Consider the following 24822-nt stretch of genomic DNA (forward strand, 5'->3'; position numbering starts at 1 on the left):
ACCACATTTGATATTCACGCAACAAATAGCCCCTAATTTCTACTATGGAAGTTATTCCTTCTTTTACCTGGAACTTATTTTGCCTCTTAAATGTTTTCATGGATCACTTTGAGAAAATCCTATTTTATTTTATGTTTCATAGTAAAGTATACTTATGGTGTCCAGGTGGCACAGTCAGTTAAGCACCCGACTCTGTCAGCTCAGGTCATGATCTCAGGGTCTTACGATCAAGTCCCGCATTGGGTTCTGTGCTCATTATGAAATCTGGTTGAAATTCCCTCTCTTCCTGTCCCTCTGCCCCTCCTGCTTATGTGCTCTCTCTTTCTCTCAAATAAATAAATAAATCTTTAAAAAAATAAAAAATATAGTTGACACACAATTTACGTTAGTTTCAGGGGTACAACATAGTGCTTCCTATTGGTATTTTGATAGGGATTGCATTGAACATATAGATTTTAACAATATTTGTTCTTCCAATACATGAGCATTGAATGTATTTTCATTTGTGTCATCTTCACTTTCTTTCTTCAATTTTATAGTCCTCAGAGTACAGGTCTTTCACTTCCTTGGTTAAGTTTATTCCTAAGTATTTTATTATTTTTGGTGCAACTTTCTTTTTTGTGTGTCTGACTGCTATGCCTGGGACTTCTAGTACTATGTTGAATAAAAGTGGGAAGAGTGGACAACCTCATCTTGTTTCTGATCTTTAAAAAAAAAAAAGAAAGAAAGAAAGAAAAAAGAAAAACCTCTCAGGTTTTCACCATTGAGTATGATGTTAGCTATGAGTTTTTTTTATATGGCCTTTAAAACCCCTATTTTAAAATCCTGTAAAAATTAAACATTATGAGGAAATATTGGATTTTTTTTTACAGTAGGATCTCAAAGTGTACCTAGTCATGAAAAATCACACAAAAAAGAAAAAAAAAACACTATAATATAAGAGAAAAGAGGGAGGCCAAAATCCAGATTAAGTTATGCTTAGTATTAAGTTATGCTTTGTAATCAGTAAGACCCACAGCTAGAGTAGAAGGGGGACCTCTCTTACCCTGACGGTTCTCTTATTAAATATTAGCACCTTGCTCCTCGAGGTGTGTGAGATACATCAGAGAACAAGATACTTGTCTTTGTAGATGTTACATTCTAGCAGGGAAAACAAACAATAAACACCAACAAGTTAACTGTATGTCTATTAGAGGTTAAGTGCCATGGAAAAAAGGAAGAAGGAGAGAAAAATAAGGAGACACAGATTGGTGACATAGGGAGGTATGTGACCTCAGATAGGGTGGTCTGGGTAGTTCTAAAGAACCAATACAGAGCAGAGACCAAAGCCGCTAAAGAGCCTGCAGGCTTTCCAGAGTGGATTCCTCAAGGAGAGCCCTAAAGAGGGGTGCTGGCTTCCTTAAGGAGCAACTGGGAGGCCTGAGACAGAGAAGGGAAGCCTGGAAGGAAAAGAGCCAAGGGGAAAATGATGGGAAATGAGGACAGACAGGAAGTGGGGGAGGGACAGACCTACAGGGCCTTATAGCCCTAGAAAAGACTCGGGCTTTTACCCTGGGAAAAATGGGGAGCCATTGGAGACTTGCACCCAGAGAGACATGATCTCGATTTTCAAAGGATTGCTCTGCCCTAATGATCCTGTGTCTTAGAGGTGATTTAACCTTGCTGAGCTACACTTTCTTCATCCGTGAAACGAACGTCACATTTCCAGGCTGGCAGTGTTCTATTTTAAGTCACAGTTTGTATTTGTAAACCACCTCACTTCCAAGAACCAAATGAACTACAGCTATCATTAATAAAATAAAGGGCCATGCCTCCAGGCCACAAAGCGCTCAAGGCAAAGGGCCTGAATCATCCGTCTCTGGACACAAAGTTGAGAGACTGGGGCCATCATGACCTCTCAGCTGACAGCCTCTTCAGTGAAGACTCTCGTCTCTTGACTTTCAGAGATGATTCACCAAGTAAACAAGAACACAGTGAAGTGCCGTCTACCCAACCATCAGGTTTTAAAATCCTAAATCCAGACATTATTGAACAGGGACTACTGTCATGGGGCCTGAGGGAAATGCTTCATTAAGCAAACATTCATTGAGTGTCTTCTCTGCACCATGGAGTGTTTTAGGGGTAGGAGGTACATGGATGAGAAGATACATGGTAGACAGATACATAAATGAAAAGACATGGTCCCTGCCCTCAGAGAGTCTACTGTCTAGCAAGGAAAGGGGCTTGTAAACAATCAAGTATAATACTATGTAAGGCAGTCATAGAGGGGCATCTGGGTGGCTCAGTCGGTTAAGCATCTGCCTTCGGCTCTGGTCATGATTTTCAGGGTCCTGGGATGAAGCCCCAAGGTGGCTTTCTGCTCAACAGGGAACCTGCTTCTCTCCCTTCCTCTCCTCTGCCCTCTCCCCCACTTGGCTTGTGCTCTCTCTCTCTCAAATAATTTTTTTTTCTTTTTTTTTTAAGTAACAGTCCTAGAGATATGTGTTCACAGCCGAGGAAGACAGAGCTGAGTCAGTGTCGGGATCAGGCTGCATTTCATGGAGGTGGTAAACTCTTGAAGGGCTTGTAATTGCAGAGCTGAATTGAGACTCTAAGCTTTGTCATGCTTCCCTCTATAGCTCATCCTCTTTGCTTTGGGTAACTCAAAATATCAGTAATTGCTCAACTTCAAAATAAAATTCTAGTTTTCAACATGGCACAAAACTTATATATGTGTGCTGGAATGTAAATGGTTTGTTCTGAATATTCTGATGTTCTCCCCATAGGGAAGAGGGCACCTTGGTTTTGTGGTGCCCTACACATAATACAATGTATTAACTGCAAATTCAGCAGAGAGCCAACCAAAAAAAAAAAAAAAAAAAAAAAAGAGGATGGGGGAGAATGGATGGGGTGTATAGACAGTTCCCTTGGAGAAAGTGTCCAAAGGATAATGATGCCTAAGTAGCACCTGGAGAAACTGTTGGTAGTCTGGTGTGGCTGGAGCATGGGATGGAAAAGCTCTAATGAGGTGAGTTTGGATGAGGACCTCTGAGCTATCTGAATCAAGTCCCCCACCCCCACCCCGGGGCAACCGGAGATGTCCTCTTTGCCATCTGGGCTGAGAAATTGACTTTGACATTAAACATCAGATAATGCAGAAGAAAAGAGAGTGGAAGGGAATAGGCCACCATTTAATAGGCTTTCCCTCAGGGGGTTCAAACGCTAAACAAATAATTCTCATTCTTTATTATCTCATTTAAAATTCAAAGTTTCTATGGTGAGTATTATTACTATTATAATAAGAGAAAAAACAAATTTTTAAAAAGCATTTGAAAAGAAAAACACCTAGAACGAAATATCAACTATCTGGAGCATTTTTCTAGGTTCAGAACCCAGTACAGCTTGTTGATGACTTAGCAGCATCTAACACATAACAGAAAAAAGGGTCTTAGCCAAGGACATAGCGAAATGAAATCATACTACTCCAGCAAGGCTCAAGGAGTTATTCTAAACTCTAGCTGGATTAAAGGAATCGCCTTGGACTAGCACATGGCTGAAATGGACTCTCTAATTTTAGGATGATATTTAAGGTGTTGGGAAATGATCATGGGGAAAGGTAATTGAAATACAACCAGCCATAGAAGGAAGGAACCCTTGGAAAACAAATTATAATTCATGACAGAATGTAATAAATTAGTTACCATCCCCATTAATAGTGGCCATTTTAATGTGTTTATGCAATGGCTTATTCTACAGCACAGCATAATGGAACAGAATCATAATTTGCTTCATTTAAATTTCCAAAATAAAAGTTTATTGTAAACTTCTAGCCCTCACACTTTCACTTTAAGAATTACATTATAATAATGCTTTCCTTTAGGTTCTGGAACTTGGGAAGATTTTTTTTTTTCTTCACTCATTGTTTTTCTATTTTTCAAATACTCTATCTCAAAAAACATATAATATTTTGTGACAGAAAAATATCTTTAAATTCCCTGTAGAATTTTAAAAGTAATACAAAATCATTTACAATTTCATACCCAATTCAGCTAATTTTATTTTTATGTATTCCATTCTAGCTGGTTTTCTTTTTATATATCATTATACATAGTTATAATCAACATGAATGTTTCATTTCATATTTTAATTTTACTGAGTATTTAAAAACACATACTTTCATATTATTAAATTATGTATTACTATAAAATATATATAATATATATAATAAAATATATTATTAAATGCTACTCGTAATTATCTTTTTCATAGCTGTGTAGTACACCATCATAGTCAAATACTGTAATTTACTATAATTTATAATTTCTCCCTTTGGGACATTAACATTTCTACAACTATTTCTCTATAATGGGCAATAACATGGCTAACATTATTGCATTGAGCTCCTACCTTTATTTCTCTTTTGAAATTGTTTTCCAAAGAAAACTTCTCTGGTGTAAAGTTATAAGATCGCTGATTATAAATTTTTGTCCAATTTACATATTTACTAGCAATGTCCGATTATACCAGATTCACCTCAATTTTCTTAGCAGTAACTATTATTCTTTGCTAATTAAATTGGTAGAAGTCCATACTTTCGCATAACTCTAATTTGTATTTTTTTATTTCTAGTTAGGTTGAATAGTTTCCTGATATTTTTTGATACCACGAAGCGATCTCTTCTGATAGACTTATTTCTACATTTATATTTTGGATTGTGATCTATTCACATAAGCTCCTTACTCGTTATAAATATTACACCTCTTTATATCTTTCCATTTTCTTCCCAATCAAGCATTTTTCTTTGCATTGTAATTTAGTTATTTTAGGTAGTAACAATCTCTGTATTCATGATCAAACTGTCAGCTGTCTCTTTTGTAATTTCTTCTGCTGACCTAAACATCAGGACATTATCATTCCTCTACAGACAGAACAAATGTTTTCTGCAATGTTTTGACAATTTGATTTTATTTTGATCTATGAACATGTAAGCTTCTTGTGCATAAAAACAGTGGTGACTCCTTTCAAAGAGAACAGTGCTAAGGCCTGTAAAGAGTGGGGTTTTAGGGATGCGTGGGTGGCTCAGTCAGTTAAGCAACTGGCTCTTGGATTTGGCTCAAGTCATGATCTCAGGGCTGTGAGATCAAGCCCCACTTGGGGCTTGGTGTTCAGCAAGTAGTCTGCTTGAGAGTCTCTCCCTCTGCCCCTCCCCCTTGCTCTCTCCTTTTCTCTCTTTCACATAAATAAATAAAATCCTTTAAAAAAGAGAGGGGATGGGTTTCAGATGGATGAGGAATAAAAGCAAGAATCTGAAACCTGAGTAAAAAGATGAAATCTTGCTCCCATATCACAAATTTGTCAAGGGATATTTTTAAATTCTTTTTCTCTCTCTTTTTTTTTTAATGATGCAATCATTTATCTTGTCTTGTGAAGCACCTATATTGTCTCAAATTGTTCCTGTGCACTTGTGGTGTTGGGGGAAACATGGAGAATTAGTCCAAATCCAATGACAGACTAGTTGGACATACTCCTCAGCTCTGGCTGAGAGAAACCATGGAATGTCATTTTTTGGCCTGGGTTCCAGCCCTCAGTTTCCTCGTGTTATTGGTCCTGAAGGTGTTCTTTATATTGAGGGTTGTTTGGTATTTTTTTTTTAACACCTCCCAGCTGATTCTAACATGCAGGCAAGGTAGAAAACCATTGTAATCATTTCATCAAGAAAGGTAAAAAGAAATCTAACCCATAAGAGGAGATGATCAAGAGAAAGAACTAGAAAACACTTATTTTTTTCATAACTATCTGCATCCTGATGGCAGAATTTCATAGGGGGAACAGAAAAATGGTTTTTGGATATAGCAGAAGTTTCCAGAATGTTCTTTACTTCCTTTCTCTTCATAACCTAAGGTTCACATAGTCTTTTCCAGACACTGAAATAGATTTTCCAAAATGTAGGAGAATGAGGTATTTGAAAGCAAATTTTGAATATTGCTAATTAATAAGAAACAGGAGAGGGTCGGGATAAATAAAAGGTAGTATTTTGAAACTTCTTTTTTCTCCAAGCATTGATCTTCCACTGGGGCAGACTCACCACACCTGGCAGGATTGTCCACAGGGAGCAGGACTTTGGGGAGCATCTCACTCTATGGCACCTTGCTTTTTGTGATTAGCTTGTCTGCAGACCGATGCGCACATGAGCTTGTATACCCTTAACCTACATCTCCCAAAATGCAAGGGCAGAGAGCCAGATGTGTGGTTGGAGAGCAGAGAGCCACACCTTGGCTGAAAAGGTATCACCCCACCCAGGTGTCTTAAAATTCACTAAGGGTTTTAAGCCTCTAGGAATCATGTGAAAGACATGTGATGTGTTGTTAGCCTCCCTGGAAAGAAAATGGACATCTCAAGATAGTTATGAAGGAGAAAAGCAGCATTTTCCCCATTTTTGAGGCTTTGAAATAAGGAGAAAAATTTCCCAACTCAGTCCTTGCTTCAATGTATGCCAGCGAAGATATATTTCCTATTCATGTGTTCTGACCAAACCTACAAAAAATGTTTTTTAAAGCCTGAGAATTTAATTTATGCCTTGAACCATCAAGTTCTTATGTGTAATAATATTCCACAATAATGTTCATTTGGATATGAGGCAGGTGGTGACTGACTCCCATCTTCTGCCCAACCTGTTCCTAAACAGAATGGCTAAGCCGAAGCTCTTATTGGGGTTCAGGAAGGACAAAGGTGAGGTAGAGCAGGACACTGACTTGTAATCATTTGGAAGGTCCCCAGTGTCATTGACAGTGTTTGAACATTCTGATTTCACTATCTTGACATTTGTGCTTATTGTGACAGTACACACCTGCTGATATAAAGTTTTCTGTTAACTTCGTAGTTAAAGGACCCTGTACGTTATGCTATTTAATTGTTTTGGACATACATCATTGTGTGAGGGTTACTTATATGGTATTTTCAAGTAGATAAGTCATTGGTAACAGGCATTGAAGGATCCGCCTTCCCTGTAGCCTCTCCAGTGTTCCCCAGTTTTCAGAGATAAAAACATGGGTCTGTATGAGAAGTGCCTCTCGCTAGAGTTCAGATGAGGGAAAGCGGTCACATGCCTCTTTTCTGAATGGCAGCACAAAATACTTCTGTAAATGCGGCGTCTGGGTGACATGGTCAGTTAAGCGTCTGACTCTTGATTCTGGCTAAGGTCATGATTTCAGGATCGTGAGATTGAGCCCCATGCTGGGCATGCACTCAGTGCGGAGTGTGCTTCAGAATTTCTCTCCATCTGTCTTTCCCCTTTGTGTTCTCTCTCTCTCTCTCTCTCTAAAATAAACAAATATTTCTTTTTTAAAAAGTACTTTTTTGAGTTCTGTACTAGGAATCCTGATAAGTGCGTTATTTGATATTTCCTTTAGGGAGCTAACATCTGGGTATCTCAGAAGGTTCCATAATGGCACATGGTGATCATCCAGCCTGTGTGTGAACCCCTGCATATACCCTCCTCGCAACTCCAGGGTATATGTATTTCCAGGTCCCCTTTAGGGTATACACTGGCTTAGCACATGGCCATGGTAACCACACTCCCCCGAATAGGGTTCTCTCTTGGTGTTTGGGGTCACTTCACCTGAGACCATGAGAGCATGCCGCACACAGCCACATGGGTGCAAATATAATGCAAGGGAAGGGAATGCAAATGACAACAAGAGAGGAGACAGACAATTCTGGAAGGAGGCAGAAGGGAGACTTAAGAGTCAGTCAGTATTTACTAGTGCAGCTCCAAAACACAACTGCCAAATTTTAATTCTCATTCTGTCACTTACTCTTCATTTGTCCTCTAGTGCATTTCTCAGCTTTCCATGCCTCATTTTCATGATTCATAAAATAAGGGATAATAATACATACCTGTTGTGAGGCTTGAAGCCATTAAAGTTATTGGCATATAATTAGACTTCCCCAAAAAGCACTTATTAGTATTATTGTCATCATCCTTGTTGTCCTTGAGTGAAGATTTGGCAATGATGGAGAAAAGTTTTCCCAACTGTGTTCATTTCCTAGAGATGCCATAACAAATGACCACACACTGGGTGGCTTGAAACAACAGAAATTTATTTTCTCACAGTTCAAGAATTCAGGATGTCTGAAATCAGGGCATCACCAGGTTTGGTTCCTTCTAGAGTCTCTGAGGGAGAAGGCATCCCATACTTCTCTCAGCTTCTGGTGGTTGCCCCAGATTCTTGGTGTCCTTCCTTACGGATGCATCAGGCCAGGCTCTGCTTCCATCTTCTTTTTGTTCCTGTACCTTCTCCCTTTCTGTCTTATAAGGACCCTTCCATTGGGTTGAAGGCCCACCCCAATCCAGTATGGTCTCATCCTGAACCCTACCTTAATTACATCTGCAAAGACCCTTATTCCAAATAGTCATATACTGATATTCCAAGTGGACATGAATTTAAGTCCAATGCTACTCAGCTACTTTAGCAATTGAAAGCAGGTTAGGCTCAAATCAGAGGAAGAAATTGCCAACTGCTCCTGGAAGAATGTCATCTAACCTTGGGCATGTTGTGCATTAAAAAGGGCTCTGTTGCGTAGGTGGTCACTCAAGTGAAATGGGCCAGCTTCCCTCAAGCGCATCACTGAGTCAGAACCAAGGGTCAGGCAGAATCAACACGTGTCCTCTCATTGAAACTGTGGCAGACTTCTCCGGAGAAAAGTCTAGCATGCCCAGCAGGGATAGGCTGCACCGACAAGGCAGCACACGTGGCCAGCTCTTTCCCCTGCTCTCTCCTGACACGTTGCACGCCACCGCTAAACCCACCACTGGAACCCTGAAGGCATTCTGACACTGGGTGATGCAGTGTCAGAGCCTCGGGGAACTGGATTTTAGCAACACGCTCTGCAACTCACTCGCTCCACTGACCCCCTGTGTGGCCTCAGGTAAGATACTTACCTTCTCTGAGCCTCAGTTTGGACTTCTAAAACCAGGCATAATATCACCAGTAACGTGTAGAGTGCGTCTAAACAAGAGCACTAATATCGGCGGAGGCTTCCTTTCAACGCCGGGCATGACTTTCAACGAGTGGTTTCTGTGATTTTCATTATTGTGAGGCAGCAGCTCTGGCTCTCCCTCTTCCTAAGCTTGAGGGTAAGAAAGCCCAAAGGACCACGAAGCAGAGATGTGAAGACCCACGTACAGCTCTTCCCATCCCCACTCCTTCCACTCTTGGCACACGGGAGACTCGGCAACCACACAGTAAAGATCTTGACTAGGTGATGCCCCAGCTGCCGTCCAAATATAAACACCACTTCAGTGAATGGACTTCTGTGAGCCCCTCAGGATTGCGAACCCAACCGAGACAAAGTCTCTTCCTTTTCATGACTTAGCAAAGGAACACTGGGCTGAGCAAAGACAACAGAAAGCAGCGTAGTGCTTTAGTGTAGCTCAACATTTAAAGAGGCTTAAATAGTATTTGGAAGCTACATAACACATCTCTCATGAGTGTGTTTTTATCACTTGATTTACTTATTACCAGGGTAATATATATTCATCGTAGATATTTTTAGAAAATACAGCCAAACAAAAAGAATAAAATCATTGTTAATCCCAGATAGATATATAGAAATTTTAAAAGTAATCAATTGTGACGTTTCTCAGTCCTTGGCCTTCAACGTCATTTTAACGGCTTCCTAGGATTCCGTTATATAAATATATTAATATTTATTTAACCCATCCCCTGTTCCAGAAATTTACACATCTCTTGACTTCCAAGCTTAGTCTCTGAGATCCCCTCTGTTCCTGTTCAGCAAACATATTTGCAGTTGCTGTAGTGGTGTCTTTAACTGGCAATTTTCTCTTGCAGCCGACACGGCACTTGGCACTGACGATGTGTACGATGAGAAGGGATGCCAGTGTGACGTATCCGTCGAGGACCTCACCCCACCGCTTAAAACTGTCATTCGAGCTATCAGGTTGGTGGAAAACCTTTGACAAAATGATCCAAAGATCATTTGAATTATTTGAATTAGTATATTGCTGAGTTATTTTTCCTGCACGTAAACCTCCTGAAACAGTTTCTCTGTTCCTGTTCATTCACATGCCTATTAAATTCTGAAATACATTTTCTTTATACAAAACTCTACTGTGTTCGGCACAAAGTGTGTTATAAAAGGAAGCGAGATTCGGAATGCCAGGCCATGCCGGAGAGATTCCCTGAGAATTGACTTGTCGTGAGAATTTGTAGGCTTTCGGGGCATTTTGTGTATAGACGTAATTGGATTTATAAAATTATTTTTATGACTTGATACTCTGATCCATGGTTCTGTATCTTACATCAAAGAAAAATCCCACTAGGTTATTTCAAAACGGGTTGAATTCTGAATAGGAGAAACCTGAGGTCCTCTGCAGTGACTTGCTCCTCTCTGGCTGAATGCTGATTTTTTGGCTTTTAAGATTTTATTTAAATTACAGTTAGTTACAACGTAGTATTAGTTTCAGGTGTGCAGTGCAGTGATCCGACACTTCCATACAACAGTGCTCGTCACAAGTGCCTCCTTGACCCCCATCACCCACTTAACCCATCTTCCCCACCCACTTCACCTCTGGTAATCATCGCTTTGTTCTCTATAGTTAACAGTCTATTTCTTGGTTTGTCTCTCTCTCTCTCTTTCCCCTATGATGGTTTGTTTTGTTTCTTAAATTCTACATATGAATGAAATCATATGGTATTTGTCTTTCCCTGACTGACATATTTTGCTTAGCATAATATTCTCTAGCTCCATGCACGTCATTGCAAATAGCAAGATTTCATTCTTCTCATGGCTGAGTAATATTCCAGTGTGTATATACACCACATCTTGTGTTTTTTTTTTTCTCAGATTTTGGGTTAGGGTTATGATTAGGCTTAGGGTATGTACCTGACATCCTACATTTCAGAGACCTCTCCTGAGGGTTTTTTAGAGTTAGAGATTAGGGGTTTGAGTTTAGGAGTAGGGTTAGAGTTAGGATTAGGATTAGGATTTGGGTTAAGGTTAGGGTTAGGTTATGTGCCGAGCATGCTGCAGTTCAGAGATCTCCCCAGAGAATAAAACCCCAGACTTCTGCTGGGATGAGAATACAATGGGCAGCCATCCACCGAGATGAGGCAAGGAGGGGACTTGGGGCTCTAAATACGCTTTAAATAGATACTGAATTTAAAAGCTGATCTTAAGGAGTGCCTGGGTGGCTCAGTCTTTAAGCGTCTGCCTTCAGCTCAGGTCATGATCCCATGGTCCTGGGATGGAGCCCCGCATCAGACTCCCTACTCATCAGGAGGCCTGCTTCTCCCTCTCCCCCTCCCCCTGCTGTGTTCTCTCTCTCGCTGTGTCTCTCTCTGTCAAATAAATAAAATATTTTTTTCAAAAGGGAGGGTGCACCTGGGTGGCTCAGCAGGTTAAGCCTCTGCCTTCAGTGGCAGGATTGAGCCCTGCATCAGGCTCTCTGCTCAGCGGGAAACCTGCTTCTACCACCCCCCTCTCCGTGTCAAATAAATAAATAAAATCTTTTAAAAATAATAATAATAATAATAATTTTAAAATATAAAAAAATAAAATAAATTAAATTAAAAAGCTGATGTTTATATACTCCTCTTCCAATGACAGAATCTAATAGAGTACCCAAGGCAACTTACCTTTATATTTCCAGGATCCACTCACTCCAAAATTTAGGATCTGGACTAAAGAAAGTGCTGCAAACTCAGCCTGCCTAGTTTAATCCCTTTGGGAGAATTTTAATCTGTCCCTGAACCCTGAGTGACTTTGTTGCAAAGAAATACCTCTGATCTTTTTGGCTCTCTCTGCCTCTTACCAAAAAGCCAGAAGAAAACTTAAAATATCCAACCCAACTTAGCTATCCAGATACTTAGTCTAATTTCAGAGATCAGCATGACTGATTCTTTACTTCTATTTTTAGTTGGTCATTTTGTATCGTTAGAAATTGCTTTACTTGATGTTTGGGAATCACTGGGAAAGCAGAAAAGAGTTTAAAGATTTTGATAAATGTTTGTTAAGGCAAAGAAAATCACGGTTGATAAAAATGTGTACCCAAGAAGATACTTATACCTTGTCCGTTACAGCACCCTAAAAAGAAATAAAACCAAGTAACTTCTCAATGGAACCCTAGAGCAACAAACTATGGGTGGAGGACCGCACCTCCTCACCGGCCCTGGACCATCCTAGATGATGCCTCTTGTCTCATCATAATCGTTCATTGTTAATATTCCCTGTGTTTCTCAGTATCTCAAGTTATATGATCTCCCTACCCCTGGGGAACCTGGATGCCTTAGGTAATATTTCAGCCCAGAAAACCTGAGAATATGTAGCAAAATGATGGTTGAAGCCTTCAGTTAAAAGGGACAGAAAGGATCTAGAACTGCATTGTCTGATACGGTGACCTGTGGCCACATGAGGCTAGTAAAATTTGAATTAATTTAAATCAGACTTAAAATTCAGTTCATCAGGGCACTTGGGTGGCTCAATCAGTTAAGCAACTGCCTTCAGCTCAGGTGGTGATCCCGGACTTCTGGGATCTAGTCCCGCATCAGGCACCCAGCTCCACAGGGAGTCTGCTTCCCCCTCTGACCTTCTACCCTCTCATGCTCTCTTTCACTCACTTTCTCTCTGAAATAAATAAATAAAATCTTTTTTAAAAATTCAGTTCATCGGTGGCACTACCCACACTTCAAGTTCTCAAGAGCCACAAGTGGCTGCTATACTGGGCTCAGAAGACACTGTGTATTTGCATCACTGCAGAAAGTTCTCTTGGGCATTGCTGGTCAAGAAGTCACCTTGAAATTCTTCACATTCATTCATTCCATCCCTCAAAGACCCTATAGTGAAGATGGGGCAATTCATCCGCAGATTAGTCTGACTTGCAACAGTACAGTAAAATCTTATCTAATGGGAACAGATTAGGTTTCCTAAAAGTCATACTTAACCCAATTTGTTCATTTCCCAAGACCTTCTGAAGCTTTCTGCTTTTGCCTCACAACCTATAAAAAGAATTGTGAGCCGCAAGAAAGAAAACGAAATAGGTTTATTCTGCTAGCTAAGCACTTCAGCGGCTGCTTGAGATTTACTTTCCTGCCATCCTCTTGAAACTTGCTTGATTTTTGTAAAGTCCTTTGCAGAATTCCCTTGCTTTTCAGAATTCTTTCTTGGTTCTTACTTTTAACGGGACTTTATTATTTACGTGTATCTCCTTTTTGTGAACTGGAGCTTTCTGCTTGTCCCTGTGTGACGCTCAAGGGGGATGTTTTTCTCCCCCGTATCTTGATTCTGAGTTCCCCTTAAAATTCGTGGATTCTCTGAAAACGCAATAGCTACGCTCAGTAGTTAATAACTTCATTGGAAATCTTCAACTCGTGATACTACTTAATTTCTAAAAATACATGATTAAAAGACCCACCAGTACAATTGGCAGTTCTGAAAAGGAGTTTGCTGTTGTAAATCCCTAAATCTTATGCAGAAGTGTCCTTTTCTTCAGCCCAATTAAATGAAAAAAGCTGCATAGCCGTTGACAGGAATGTCTTTGGCCAGAACGCACCCATTTCTCGCAGCTCATCTAAAATGCTATTGTGTTTGTCTGTGTTATTGCTTGCAAGCATGAACCATCCATTATTCACCTCTAAAAGAGCAATTTTGTTTTGGCATTTTTCTTGTTATTTTTTGGTGGTTTGATTATTTAAGATGAATAGTTGAATATGCCTTTTGTCCTCCAGTAGCTCTTATAATAATAATGGTTTTTCCTAAGAGCCAAATTAACATGAAGATGTATAACAGAAAATATGTATTGCACTGCAAGGATGACAACACGGAAAACAAAACCACTACATCCCCCAGGAGCAAAACAGGAGCTCTTGCTTTGGTTATTAATATTTACTAAGCATCTGCCATTTTCTAATTTCTAGTTATTTTGGGCAGTAAAGACTTTTTGAGATGACTAAGGCCACTGTCTGAACTTGTCTGGATTATGTTATCCAAATGCACTTGGAGACTTTTTTTTTCAGTGACTGACGTCAGTTTTTATAGTAACGAACAATGGCTATTCTTAGACATTTCCAAAATATGTCTTAAAAATCAGAAGAATACTTAGTTTTGTATAATTCCTCCAAGATTATCACAGATTATTCTCAAAATATTATTTAGTGGGAGGGCACAGAGTTGCTGGAAATGTGTTTTAAACTCATTAATGGGAGTGACGATTGTACTTATTTTTCACAAATGTTCTATATTTTGTTAATAATTTAATACCAACAATGTTAATTTTCATTTCCTTCACTCATAGAAATCAGTCTCTACATATGAGGGGAGCTTGGGTGGCTCCGTGAGTTTAAGTGTCTGCTTTCTGCTCAGGGCATGGTCTCAGGGTCCTGGGATGGAGCCCAGAGTCAGCTTCTCCCTCTGCGCCTCCTCTCCCCCTCTTGCCGGAATGCTTTCTCAAATACATAAATAAAATCTCTTATAAATAACAAAGAGAGGGGCACCTGGATGGCTCAGTGGGTTAAGCCGCTGCCTTCAGCTCAGGTCATGATCTCAGGGTCCTGGGATCGAGTCCCGAATCGGGCTCTCTGCCCGGCGGGGGGCCTGCTTCCCTTCCTCTCTCTCTGCCTCCCTCTCTGCCTACTTGTGACCTCTCTCTGTCAAATAAATAAATAAATAATATTTAGATTTAAAAATAAATAAATAACAAAGAGAAAGATGACATTAGCAGGGAAGTAAACAGATTGACAAGCAAATTGATAAACTCTTGAAAACAGATTGACAAGAAAATTGATAAACCCTTGAACATTCTACACACTCACTTTTCATTATATCATGGTGTATTCATTTGCTAGGGCCGCCACAACTAAATACCACAGTTTGGGTGGTTTCAACGACAGAAATTTCCTTTCTCACAGTTCGGGAGGCTGTCAGCAGGGTTGTTTCTTCTGAGGCCTCTCTCTTTGGCTTGCAGATAGCCACTTTCTCTCTGCGTCCTCACATCATCTTTCGTCTGTGAGCCCACAGATCTGCATCCACATCTCCTCTTCTTATAATGACACCACTCTGGTTGGAGCAGGCCCTTCCCTAAGGGTCTTATTTCAACTTAATCACTTCTTTTAAAGCCCTGCCTCAAACTACAGTCACATTTTGAGGTACTGGGAGCTAGGGCTTTAACATATGAAATAACAATTCAGATAACACTCGGCAAGATAAAGTTTTCCTATCAATGTTCAACAAATACTTTCTAGGGGCATCTGGGTGGCTCCGTTGATTAAGTATCTGCCTCTGGCCCGGGTCATGATCCCAGGGTCCTGGGATGGAGCCCCACATCAGGTTTGCTGCTCAGCGGAAAGCCTGCTTCTCCCTCTGCCCTTCCACACCTCTAGTGCTCTCTCTCACTCTCTCTCAAATTAGTAAAATCTTAAAAAAAAAAAAAAAATACTTTCTCAGACACAATATCAAAATTTTCAGATTAAAAATAAACCCATCAGGGGCGCCTGGGTGGCTCAGTGGGTTAAGCCTCTGCCTTCGGCTCAGGTCATGATCCCAGGGTCCTGGGATTGAGACCTGCATTGGGCTCTCTGCTCAGCAGGGGGCCTGCTTCCCTTCCTCTCTCTCTGCCTGCCTCTCTGCCTACTTGTGATCTCTCTCTGTCAAATAAATAAATAAAATCTTTAAAATAAAATAAACCCATCAATTACCTTATATATGTTCCCTCACAATATAAAACATCTGAATATCTGGGAATATCTAAAGAGGTTGACCGTTACCTTTCAAGGTTTTATTTAATATTGTATAAACACTACATAAGTCAGAATCTTGCATAATATTTCCCACAAAAATTAATATAAGCTCATTAATTCAAAATAATTAATATAAATAAATAATACAAAATAAATAATAATAATTGCTTAAAGTTATATCCAATAACTTTATATTTGTAAAAAAGTAAAAAAAAAAAACTCTATAATTGTAAAAAAGTTTCAGAGTACTAATTTTCATAATATTTTTATTTGAGTATAGTTGACACACAATGCTTCACTATTTTTAGGTGTACAGTAGAGTGATTCAACTTCTCTTTAGATTATGCTAGGTCCACCCCAACGGTAGCTGCCGTCTGTCACCATATAATGCTATTACATCTCGTTGACTATACTCCCCATGCTGTGCATTTTATTCCTGAGACTTATTCATTCCATAACCGGAAGCCTGTACCTCCCATTCCCTCTTCACTCTTTCAGCCCAGCATCCCACTCCACTGCCCTCTGGCAGCCATCAGTGTGTGCTTGGTATTTATAGATCTGATTCTGCTTTCTCTTTGTTTTCTTGTTTATTCATTTGTTTTGTTTTTTAGACTCCACATATGAGTGAAATCATCTGGTGTTTTCCTTTCTCAGTCTGACTTATTTCACTTAACACTATACCCTCTTGATTCATTAATATGGTCACAAATAGCAAGATAGCATCCTTTTATGGCTGCATAGTATTCTATTTTATATATATACCATCTCTTCTTTATCCATTTGTCTACGATGGACACGCAGGTTGCTTCCATATTTTGGCTGTTGTAAATAGTGCTGCAATAAGCATAGGGGTGCATGTACCTCTTCAATTAGTGTTTTGTTTTCTTTGGGTAAATACCCGGTAAAATTACTGGATCATATAGTATTTCTATTTTTAATTTTTTGAGAAACATCCATACTGTCTTTCACAGTGACTGCACCAATTCACCTTCTCACCAACAGTGCAGGAGAATTCCTTTTGTCCACATCTTCACCAACGCTTGTTCTTTCTTATTGTTATTTTAACTCTCAGAATAATAATTTTTAAAAAATAAAAAGAAATGTTTGTATTTGTTTTCCTGTACTGAACTGGCTAGATAAATTCTGAGATAGGCATACCAAGGCTTCGACGAAGTGTTATGTGAAGGATTTATTACGTAGTTGCAGAATGAGCTCTGGCCACTAAAATGATGCAAAGCTAACCTGCCTCTTCCTTGCATTTTTAACAGAATTACTAACGAGATCCTCAACAGCTGTTCTCTTATCAGCTTGTTTTATGCAACTATTTCTGTCAATTGTCAAGAAATGAATCAGAACAGGGGCACCTGGGTGGCTCAGTCGGTTAAGCATCTGCCTTCAGCTCAGGTCATGATGTCAGGGTCCTGGCATCAAGCCCCGCATTGGAATCCCTGCTCAGTGGAGACCCTGCTTCTCCCTCTCTGTCTGCCTGCTGCTCTGCCTACTTGTGTTCGCTTGCTCTCTCTCTCTCTGTCAAATAAATAAATATTTAAATATTTAAGGAAAAAAAAAAGAATAAAAGAAGGAAAGAAAGAAAGAAATCAGAACACCATACAGCCTATTCTTGTAAAGATAACCAAAACAGCCCAATGGAGTTACTCATTATTCTGAACAGAAATGACCGAGAAGTTGATTGCATCATGTTCTTAACTTCTCTTAATATACCAAAGCAGTAATCACCATGCCTGCTGAGTTTCACTTGTACACAACATTTTATTTCCCAGGCCAAACCAGCCTTCTAGAAAATCAAAGGAATAAATAAAGAATTCTTAAGTTGAAGCTGCAGCCGACTTTCCCCTGATATCATGAGCACATTCTACCCCCAGCCCCCACACTCCTGAGAGTTGCTCTGAGGAGTGATCCAAGAAATGATAGCCTCTGTGCAACCTTGAGCAACCCATGTCACCTCTCAGTGCCCCATTTCCTTATTGGTGAAGTGAGGAGGGTAATAGGATTGACCTTGTAGGGCTGAGGGGGGGATTGATTGAATTAACATTTGCAGAGCACTTTGAACAGTGCTGGGCACAGGGTAAGCACTACGTAAGCTGGCTATTATAACCTTCACATTTCTGGGCTCCATATTGCCTTCCCAGTGTACTGCCTACTCTGCCCTTCCCCTGCTCAGGCCAGACCCTCTCCTTTCTGAACTCCACCGATATGTCACAGGAGAGGAGCGCTTCTTTCTCTCTTCTCAGGGGTACTCCCAACTTCCAAAGGTTTGTGGCCTTCCCTGCCTGCACCCTCTTCCCCAGAAAGCACTTGCTGTCGCCTCTTGAAATTATATCCTCACCACCTGTGCTGAGGAATCATTCAGAGCAGCATCACCCAGGGTGGGAAAAGCAATCTTTCCACCCAACCACAAGGCAATGTTCCAGGTAGCTTGCTGCCTTCCCAGGAACCCTCCCAAGAAAAGGACTGTGAAAGGGAGAAGCTACCTCTCCTCTCCCCTCCCAACCCCACCCACACAGAGGCCTGGCTATAAACTCCCCCAAAGAATCCGTACATGGACTCTAAAACATATATATATATGTTTTACATATATATATATATATATATATATATATATATGTATATATATATGCACACATATATATATGTGTATATATAGAGAGAGAGAGAGGAGGGGGGGGAGAGCGCTTCTACTCTGCACCAGACACCAGAATATACATTAACAAGAAAGATGGATCCCTGCTTAGAACCTTGAAGGGCTGCCAGAAGAAAAGTCAATTATGATGCCAAGCGACAGATCACTGTAATAATAGAAGTCTGGGCTATTTGGACAGATAGAAAGTCAGCACTTACGTGGGAGATGGCATATAGGAAGACTTTCTAGAAGAGGGGACATCCTAGAAGAGATCTGGTGGCTTTGTAGGTAGCAGCCAGATTACTAAAAGGGGTGTGAGTTCAGGCAGAGGGAGCCGCAGTTGCTGAGAACCAGATCTGAAGACGGTATCAGTGCTGGTTGGGTAGAGAACATGGGGAGGAGAAGTTAGACTCAAGGGAGGAGCAGGCGCCATTAGAGCAAGCCGGAGGGCGTGGAGATTAAGTATGGAAATAAGTTTGTCGGCCTGGTGATTTATTCTGATACTTAGGACTATGACTCACTGCAAGGAATGGATTGGAAAGAGGGGACCATTGTTGTTACCGTACCTGGCTCTGCACGGGGGCCCAGCCCATGGCAATGAAGAGTCCTGAAGGACAGAGTTCAGAGCCCTTCAGACATGAGAAAATGACAGGATTTGGGTATTTGCAGGTTAGAAAAGACAGAGTGAAAGAGCAGGAGGAATCAGGAGGGGACATCTGGAGGAAGCGGGTCAGGCAGAGGCTGGCTTGTGGGAAGAGGGTGCGTTGTTGCGACTGGTAAGCTTGCAGGGTCACTGTGGGACCCAGCACACAGGTGAGGCCGGGCTTCAGAAGCCCAGGAGAAAAATCTGGAATGGGGACTAACTTGGTAGCCATGAGCACAGACATAAATGCTTTGCAGAAGTGTCACCTCAAGGGGGGTGTGGGAGTGAAGACAGAAGGTCACCACAGGATTTAAGGTTCACAAACCTGGAGGGAGCTACCAAAGGAAGAAGGCTTTGGTGGAGACTAACACAACAGCCAGACTGTTGGGGAATACAGGAGGGGCGCGCGGAGGAGGGGCCAGCGGACAGCCCGCTGAGCCGGGGACGGGCTCCACTGTGTTCAGTTCCGCTAAGAGGTCAAGAAGAGAAAGTGTGAGAAGGTCCGTCAGCGTTGACAACGGAAGGTCGTCAGTGACTCTGGAGAAGAATTCAGTAGAGGCAAAAGGGTTTCAAGCCAGATGGTAAACAGAACATTTTTCTAAATTATCTATCAGAATCTTTCACTCTAATAAGAACATAGATAAAACGTCAAGCATTTCTTTGCAACTAGCAAAGGCTCATCAACTCTGCTGAAATGGCTCAGATTTGATCAGCAAAGAGAAGAACCATGATGGCTTGTCAGAGTTGCTCAGGCGGGTATGCAAATCAGGCCTTGCTGTAACCCTGGGTTGGGCAACAAGGTTTTCCAGTTTCCTCGCCCTTGTGTTCTTCCTATTCTGAAGGGCACGTGCAGGACCATTGCCTGGACTGTCCCCTAAAATGCATTCTCATCTCTGAATCCTTCTCAAATCTCGCTCCATACTGCAGACAAGAATACTCCACAAATAGAGAAGCAGAGGCACATGTTTGCCGTTGTGGGTTTTTGTTAAACCTACAAGCTGTTTAATCATCACCCGTTCTTAATTTTGCTGATAGCGTCTCTGCTATTTTAGCAGAGGTGATGAGTCTTTGTTTGCAAGTCACTGTTAAGACATTCTTGACAGCCAAGTCTATGGCATGTTTCAGTAAGGGACGCTGCTACAAGAACATTTTATGGATCATTTAACACATATTTTTAAAATCAGCTAATATAGTCCATGGAATATTCTTTTTTGCTTGTTTCTGTTTTGGAGATAATTGCTCGTGGCCACATTTTGCTCGGAGGCTGCATTAAACTAATGTTTTCTTGGAAGACACACTTACTCTGCAGCATCTAATTTCTAACCTTTTATTTGGTTATAATTTAAACTGAAACTCCTATTCATTGTTATGACTAAAAATATTCAAGAGCAATCAATGGGTATGGACACTTTATTTATTTACTTATTCATACTTTAAAATGTATGCAGAATTTTATACTCCTAGGGAAACAAAATTCCCAAATTTAGTTACTGGATCAATGCTCACAAAATCCTAAGAGGAGAGTTAACTGTTTGTAGACTTGCTTGAATCTGGAAGTTCTTGCTTGGGTTCTACTATTCTTATCCCCCTTTAAAAAAAAAAAAAAAAAAAAAAAGGTATAGGTGAGCCTACCAAATCCTGAATATAAAACTCAATAATAACAAGTATTAGAAGAACGATATCCATGTGCCAGCAGTTGCGGCCAGAGAATAGGTCCTGTTCCCTAAGTCAGCCAGGTGGGAACTTATACAATAAAGCATCTAAAGGACTGCGTATGAGGGGTGCTAATTTACACATCCCCAGCAAGCATTGGAAGCCGGAAAATGAGATTGGTCAGTGCATCCAGGAGTTCCTCTGTCTTCTTAGTCACTGGCTAGTAGCCCAATGTAACATGAAAGAAAGGTAAAGGAGTCTTGGAGATATAGTTCTATAACTAGCTTTGAAGGATTTTCAGAGTCCAAATATATATATATACGCAAATCTGCATTACTGAGTCCTGTTTATGTGTTAAAAGAGAAGTAACATTAACAAATCATCCAAACAAGTAACACGCATGCCTTTAATGGTGACCCCCAAATATCAAGTTCCACAGTCCTCATCGTCCGACAAGTTTGCTCAGTGATCAGCACCACCCATCCCCAGACCAATCTCTGAAAGGCAAAAGAAGGCTGCCTTGGGGAAGTTTTGGTGATCCAAGGGCCCTGGATCACTTCAAGAATGAGCCCTAGCACCCTTTTATCTGCTTTTAAGGCAGTTAGATGCTGTGTTTTTTCTCTCTTTTTCTTTTTTTTAGAGAGAGAATGGGCAGGAGGGGCAGAGGGGGAGGAAGAGAGAGAATTTTTTTTTTGAAGATTTTATTTACTTATTTGTCAGAGAAATAGAGAGCAGAAGCAGGCTTCCTGCTGAGCAAGGAGCCCGATTCGGGACTTGATCCCAGGACCCTGGGATCATGACGTGAGCCAAAGGCAGCCACTGAACGGACTGAGCCTGCCAGGTGTCCCAGATGCTGTGTTTCTTGCAGTCAGAAGTCAGCGGGTAGGATTATCCATCCTGGGAAGGAGGGGTTATGGAAAGCATGTCAGTAGAGTAGATCAACCCAACTGATGAGCATAAGGTAAGAAGAGGGGTCAGAGGGAGAAATACGCATCCACACCAATAACAGGGTGTGGGAAGGTAAGGGACCATTTCTGCAGCCTGAACAAATCTGGTCATATAATTCCCAGAAGTGAGGGCGCAGAGAGTAAAGGACTGTCCTGTCCAGATATTGTCCCTGTCACTTACACCAGTCTGGGTTAAACACTTCTCTTCACCCCTCCCACTGGCCTGAGCTTCCCACCCCTTCCACTACACACCGTCTGCCCTCCCAGACAGGAAGGGCTCAAGCAACAGGGTTTATTTCTGCATGGCTGTATTCCTGACATCCGGCACAGAGCCTGGCATGGAGTAGGCACTCAAGAAATGTCTGCTAAGGTGAGCGAAAGAATCCAGGAGTGAATTCTTGAGTCCCACGCGTCAGACACGCCTGGGGCATCGCTTAGGGATGCGACCGCATGGAGCTCATCCAAGGAGCTCCTGGCTCGGGACAAATGAGGCTCTTGGATTCTGTAGGAGCTCCTGGCCCCAGGGACTGCTGCCTTCCACAAGGACTGGAGAGAGGAAGAATCTGGAGACAAATAATCCCTGGAGGCTCCTTCACCTCTGCCAGCCCCTTTTCAGCGGAGTCAGTGCCCCCCTCCCGCCCCCCAGCGCCTCGCCCGGAGCCCAGCCCGACCGCACGGTAGGCGCTCCCACCTCCGTTTCGGAAACTCTTGACCTGGGCTACACCGTGGAATGACCCGAAGAGTTCTACAGAATCTCGGGGCCCACACCCCGGATCAGAGAAAACGGAGGGGGGACCGAGGCATCGGCATTATGCGCAGTGCCCGGGAGCCGCCGAGCTCGGGAAGCGCTGCGGTCCGTCTTGCAGCCCGTGAGGCTGCCTCTGCAGTTCACAGTCTGAGCCCTCGCCGCCCGGCCCGCGCTTTGGCTGCGGGCCGGGCTCGTCCATCTGTTCCGTGGCGGCCGCAGTCGCTGCCGCTCCTCTTCTGCTGGTTCCTATCTCTGCATATTCATAAGCAGTGTCGTTCCCCTGATTTAGTCGGCTGGAACAAGACTTCTGCAAGATTTTATAACTCATGGCAGCACAACAAATGCACCTACATTTCCTTATAAGTGCACATGTGTTTGTGTGTATATATAGATATATTCTACCCAGAGTTTAACTTCGCGGTAGTTATTTCTTCGTGCTCAGAAAAGTGTGTGAGCAGACTGCCTTCGGTTTCAGCCGGAGGGGGACGGTTGATCAGGTTTGTGACGAATCTTTTCCCCCCTCTAGTGGTACTGCGCCGCATGTCAGCTTCGGGCGAGGCGTTTCCTTCTCGCAGACCTAGCCAGCCTCCTGCTTCCCCCCACTGCTTGGAAACAAGCTTTAGGAGTGTTTGCTCCTGCTGTACTAGTTCTGGGGGTGCAGTTGATGCTCATGAAAAAAAGACGCCACTGAGAGCAGAACTTACCCCCCAGCCTTCGTTTGGTCCTCCCAAGGACCCTCCAGCCACACCAGTAAGAACAGGCCATTCACTTGGCAGCCTTATTGAGAACGTGTGTGCCAGACACCTGTGAGTGAGGAGAGCTTGTATTATAGCAAAGTATCTTTTTCATTCTTGTTATTTTGTGTTAAAATACAAGATCTGGGCGCCCGGGTGGCTCAGTGTCAGTTGAGCATCTGCCTTTCGCTCAGGTCATGATCTCAGGGTCCTGGGATGGAGCTGGGCCTCCGAGCTCCCTGCCCAGGATGGAGTCTGCTTCCGCCTTTCCTCTGCCTCTCCCCCAACTCATGTTCATGCTCTCTTTCGAATAAATAAAGTCTTAAAAATATATATATAAGATCTTAATATTAAGGCAATAGTACAATATTGTGATAACGAGCTCAACACTAGAGCCAAACTGGTTCAAATCCCAATTGCACATCTACTAACTATGCAACCACAGGCGAGGTATTTAACCTCTCTATGCCTCAGTTTCCTTACCTACAACATGAAGATGATAGTACTACCCCTCTCATAGGGTGATACTATAAAGTACTACTTAGCATTATCATCTTAATTGTTGAATGTTTCTTTTTTTGTTAAGTCTTTTTAAAATATATTTATTTATTTTAGAAAAAGAGTGGGGGAGGGGCAGAAGGAGAGGAAGAGAATTTCAAGCAGACTCCCTGCTGAGCGCAGAGCCCATGACATGGGACTCGATCTCAGGACCCTGAGATCATGACCTGAACCAAAACCAAAGAGTTGAGTGCTTAACCAACGGAGCCATTCTGTTGGCTCATTCTAGGTGTCCTGATTGTTAAATGTTTCTTAAAGGTCTGAATTTTACTCTAGAATGACTTGCTTAAACACTTCTTGCTACGAGGCAAGATATAGATCATGTTAAACATATTTATAAGTATGAAGAAGGCCACCAAAGTCTTCTGTTTCTTTTCCCCAAGCCAGCTCATGAGCTTTTGTTTATTCCTGGCCTGAAGGCATTTCCTCATCACTCTTACCTAGACAGTGGAACAGCAAACTATAACCAAAATCCAACCCAATGCTTGTTTTTGTAAATAAAGTTTTATTAGAACACATCTATACTTACTCATTTATGTATTGTCTGTGGTTGCTCTCATGCCACAATGCAAAGTTGAATGGTTTCAACAGAAACCAGACAACCCAGGGCACCTGGGTGGCTCAGTGGATTAAAGCTTCTGCCTTCAGCTCGGGTCATGGTCTCAAGGTCCTGGGATCGGGCCCCACATTGGGCTCTCTGCTCAGCTGGGAGCCTGCTTCCACCACCCCGCCCCCGCCTGCCTCTCTGCCTACTTGTGATCTCTCTGTGTCAAAATAAATGAATAAACTTAAAAAAGAAAGAAAGAAAGAAACTAAACAACCCATAAAGCATAAAATATTTACTATCTGGCCCTTTACAGAAAAAACTTTCTGCCCCTTGTCTGTACTTCGAATAGCTCTGGATTTATGCTCCCTGAAATATGCCTGAAGAACCCCAACCTATTCTAAGGTACTCTTTTAAGAAGACCTTGACAAGCATCTGCTTTGCCACAAAACAATATAAACAACTTTGAACAACTGGAGAGCAACTAATCCCCATTCAATTCTCCAGCAAGTGCTTACGGACCCTCTAATACTTGTCCGAGATTATGCTTAGTGCTAGGGTGAAAACCATAGCCCTAAGTCAGTGGGAGAGGTACAGTGCCTCAGATTTACCTCCATGGCCCT

General features: G+C 41.8%; 1 protein-coding gene across 4 annotated transcripts in view; it reads left to right on the top strand.

The window, feature by feature from the left end:
* KCNQ5 (potassium voltage-gated channel subfamily Q member 5) overlaps nucleotides 1-24822 on the top strand; it is a 532298-nt gene that overhangs the window by 494402 nt on the left and 13074 nt on the right. For all 4 annotated transcript variants that reach the window (XM_082729774.1, XM_082729775.1, XM_082729777.1 and 1 more), the window contains one exon: nucleotides 9831-9939. In XM_082729774.1, coding sequence (XP_082585900.1) covers nucleotides 9831-9939 — 109 coding nt within the window. The remainder of the gene's footprint in view (nucleotides 1-9830; nucleotides 9940-24822) is intronic.

Source organism: Mustela nivalis, assembly GCF_964662115.1.
Source record: "Mustela nivalis genome assembly, chromosome: 5".
In the NCBI taxonomy this organism is placed as follows: Eukaryota; Metazoa; Chordata; class Mammalia; order Carnivora; family Mustelidae; genus Mustela; species Mustela nivalis.